Source organism: Austrofundulus limnaeus, unplaced genomic scaffold (assembly GCF_001266775.1).
Source record: "Austrofundulus limnaeus strain Quisiro unplaced genomic scaffold, Austrofundulus_limnaeus-1.0 Scaffold118, whole genome shotgun sequence".
NCBI lineage: Eukaryota > Metazoa > Chordata > Actinopteri > Cyprinodontiformes > Rivulidae > Austrofundulus > Austrofundulus limnaeus.
The window spans coordinates 1,736,725-1,739,237 of NW_013952520.1; the positions used below are offsets into that span (position 1 = coordinate 1,736,725).

A 2,513-nucleotide genomic window follows, 5' to 3' on the forward strand; every position below is an offset into this window, starting at 1 on the left:
AACTGATTTTACTTAGATTTTACTGGTGGTTTTATCTTTTTGTTGCATTGTTTTATTATGTTTTGTATTGAGTTTTTAGTGTGTTGACACACTTTAAATGCGGTCAGTGTCATTTTTTATGTTCATTTATCATTTTTTTCTCTATCTAAAACCCAGTGTAAATGTTACTTGTACATTTCTTTTAGYTGTACCAACAATAACCCTGCAAATGACACTAAGGTCAACATTGTGACCTGCATGCACAGAAATAAAAAAGGATGTCATATTCAGCCAGTTGTTTGTTTAGAGTTAGCTAAAAATGGTACTTGTAGCATATAATTCTGAAGCTGTTGTTCAACTTTGTGCACTCCTGGAAACTCCAAGTACACAACAAAATGTATTTACGTGGAGTTTTCATAATATGTCCCCATTAAAAATCCTCTTGTACTTTGTACACAGCAGGAGGGACACTTGCTGTAAAAAAAAAGTAAATAGGCTTCGATCATACTGCAGGTCTTAATGCTAAATTGTGATTTTTTTTTTCACAAAAAAAAAAAAACAACTTATCAATTAGGTGTTTTTTTCCATCCACCCCTGCTCCATTTAACCGGTCCTCTTTCATTACTTTCTCATCCAGTCATTACATGACTTTGCCTAGGTCCTCACCTTCGCGCTTCTGTGTGTTTTATTTTGTAGTTTGCCGCCATGTCGGTTTTTGCTTGCTTTTAATTTAAAATTAACACTAACATGTTTTTTTTCTTAGTTTGCTTTGCAGCTTGTTCTACCCCATTCTCAAATGACCCAAGTAGGGGTCTTTAGAGGATGGGGTAGGTACATTGCAAAAATGCAGCTGGAACAGTTTGCTTTGTAAATTATCATGACTTGTCTTTAAAATCCCCACAGACAAGGAGTAAGGCATTAGGAATTTTGGAAAGCCAAAAATCTATTTTTGACTCTAGGGAGTCAAGCATACTTATATTCTCTCTACTGGAGTTGTAGACATAGATATTTACAGTACAATTATATATATTCTATTGTACAGTCCGATCACCTGAAAAATAGTGTCTGCAGGGTCCGATTCTGAGTGCATCTCCATTAAAGGCATTATAGCTGTAGTGACGCCAGCTGAACACTCTGTACCATGGGAAAAACACATGCCTTCCAAAACTTTAAGTCATCTGGTAAAAAGTGTGATTCTTGGAGAAAAATGAAATCAGTATTTAACTGTTTAGCAAATAAAAATAAAGCTTTACACTTGTAGTTCTGTCTCAAATCCTGGCATTAAGAGAAACTATAGATAAAGACACAGTAACTTGGAAAAAAAAAACTTTCCTCTGAAGCAGCTTTGTTTTCTATGGTGGAGATTTTTTCTTTCATACTTTTTATTTCTGCACAGGCAAAATCAATGGTCTTCCTTCAACCTTCAATTTTCCTTTTGTGCTAACCATTTCTTCAATATTATCTGATCTTGAGTTACTCAGGGCAGACAGTGATGAAACAATGTTATCAGAGTTGATTGGATCAGCTTTTTCATTCACACACATTTTTTTGGAACAAGAGACTACTGGGAGTAACCGGAAAAGGAGGAAACTCATCATCTTCAGAGGGTGACAGAGATGCACAGCATGTGGAGTCRTGGAGGTTGTCTATTAGCATATTGCCAACTTTAGCATTAGCTTTGAGAGCCATGGCTTTAGATTCCTCCGAGGCTCGACTTCTTTCAGGCTTAAGGCATTTAGTTCGTTCTTTCTGTTTTGATGGTATAGGGGCATCAAAGTGGTGAAGATTTATTTGAAGAGAAGGTTTAACTCAGCTAAACTTATCAGCTCCTGGCGAATGTGTGCTCTCACTCGGCCATCTTGGTCCACCCCCATGGATATTTAAAAGTAGTTGAAWATTCACCCTGTTGGATTTCACTTCCTGTTTCTTGGTCATACATTTGTTTACTTGATATCCTCACTGACTTTGAGAAGAAAGAATCAAAGTTCAGAACCGTCACAGACCAGAGTTGAGTCTAGTCCAGCACCATGTTGGTCTCCATAGTTCTGCTGTGGTTCTGTTTCTGCTTCATTCTCTTTCAACTTAAAGCTCGGAGACCCAAGAACTTCCCACCAGGACCCCCCATCCTGCCGGTACTGGGGAACTTCTTTCACCTGGCCTCAAAGAACCCCCTGAAGAACCTTGAAAAGGTAAAGATACCAAATTGAAGAATTTTTGTTCTTTAATATATCATTTCAAGGTAAAATATGTTTTTATAATTTTATGTGATTCATCCATCCATTATCTGTATCTGCTTACTCCTTTATTTGATTCAAATGTTGACAAAACTGAGGACAGAGTTCATTTTTATTCTGAATTACAGGTAAACTTTATCTACCTTTTATCAGTCAGCAGAAAATATACTGTATATGTTCTATAGTGTTTATATTTTGAGTTAGAAGGCAACAGTTTCTCTGCAGCAGCACTAATGGTGCGTTCACACCGAACGCGATTTCAGCGTCAGGAGCAGCAGGTTTACATGCAAAGTCTATGGT

The 2,513-nt window shown here is 37.1% G+C and overlaps 1 protein-coding gene across 1 annotated transcript in view; it reads left to right on the forward strand.

Moving 5' to 3' along the window:
• Positions 1-1,997: 1,997 nt before the first annotated feature.
• The window catches only part of LOC106521941 (cytochrome P450 2J6), a gene marked incomplete at both ends in the record, with an annotated part of 15,768 nt that continues 15,252 nt past the window's right edge, over positions 1,998-2,513 (forward strand). Inside the window, 1 exon segment of the mRNA XM_014014718.1 lies at positions 1,998-2,168. Within this exon segment, the coding sequence (XP_013870172.1) occupies positions 2,007-2,168 (162 nt within the window).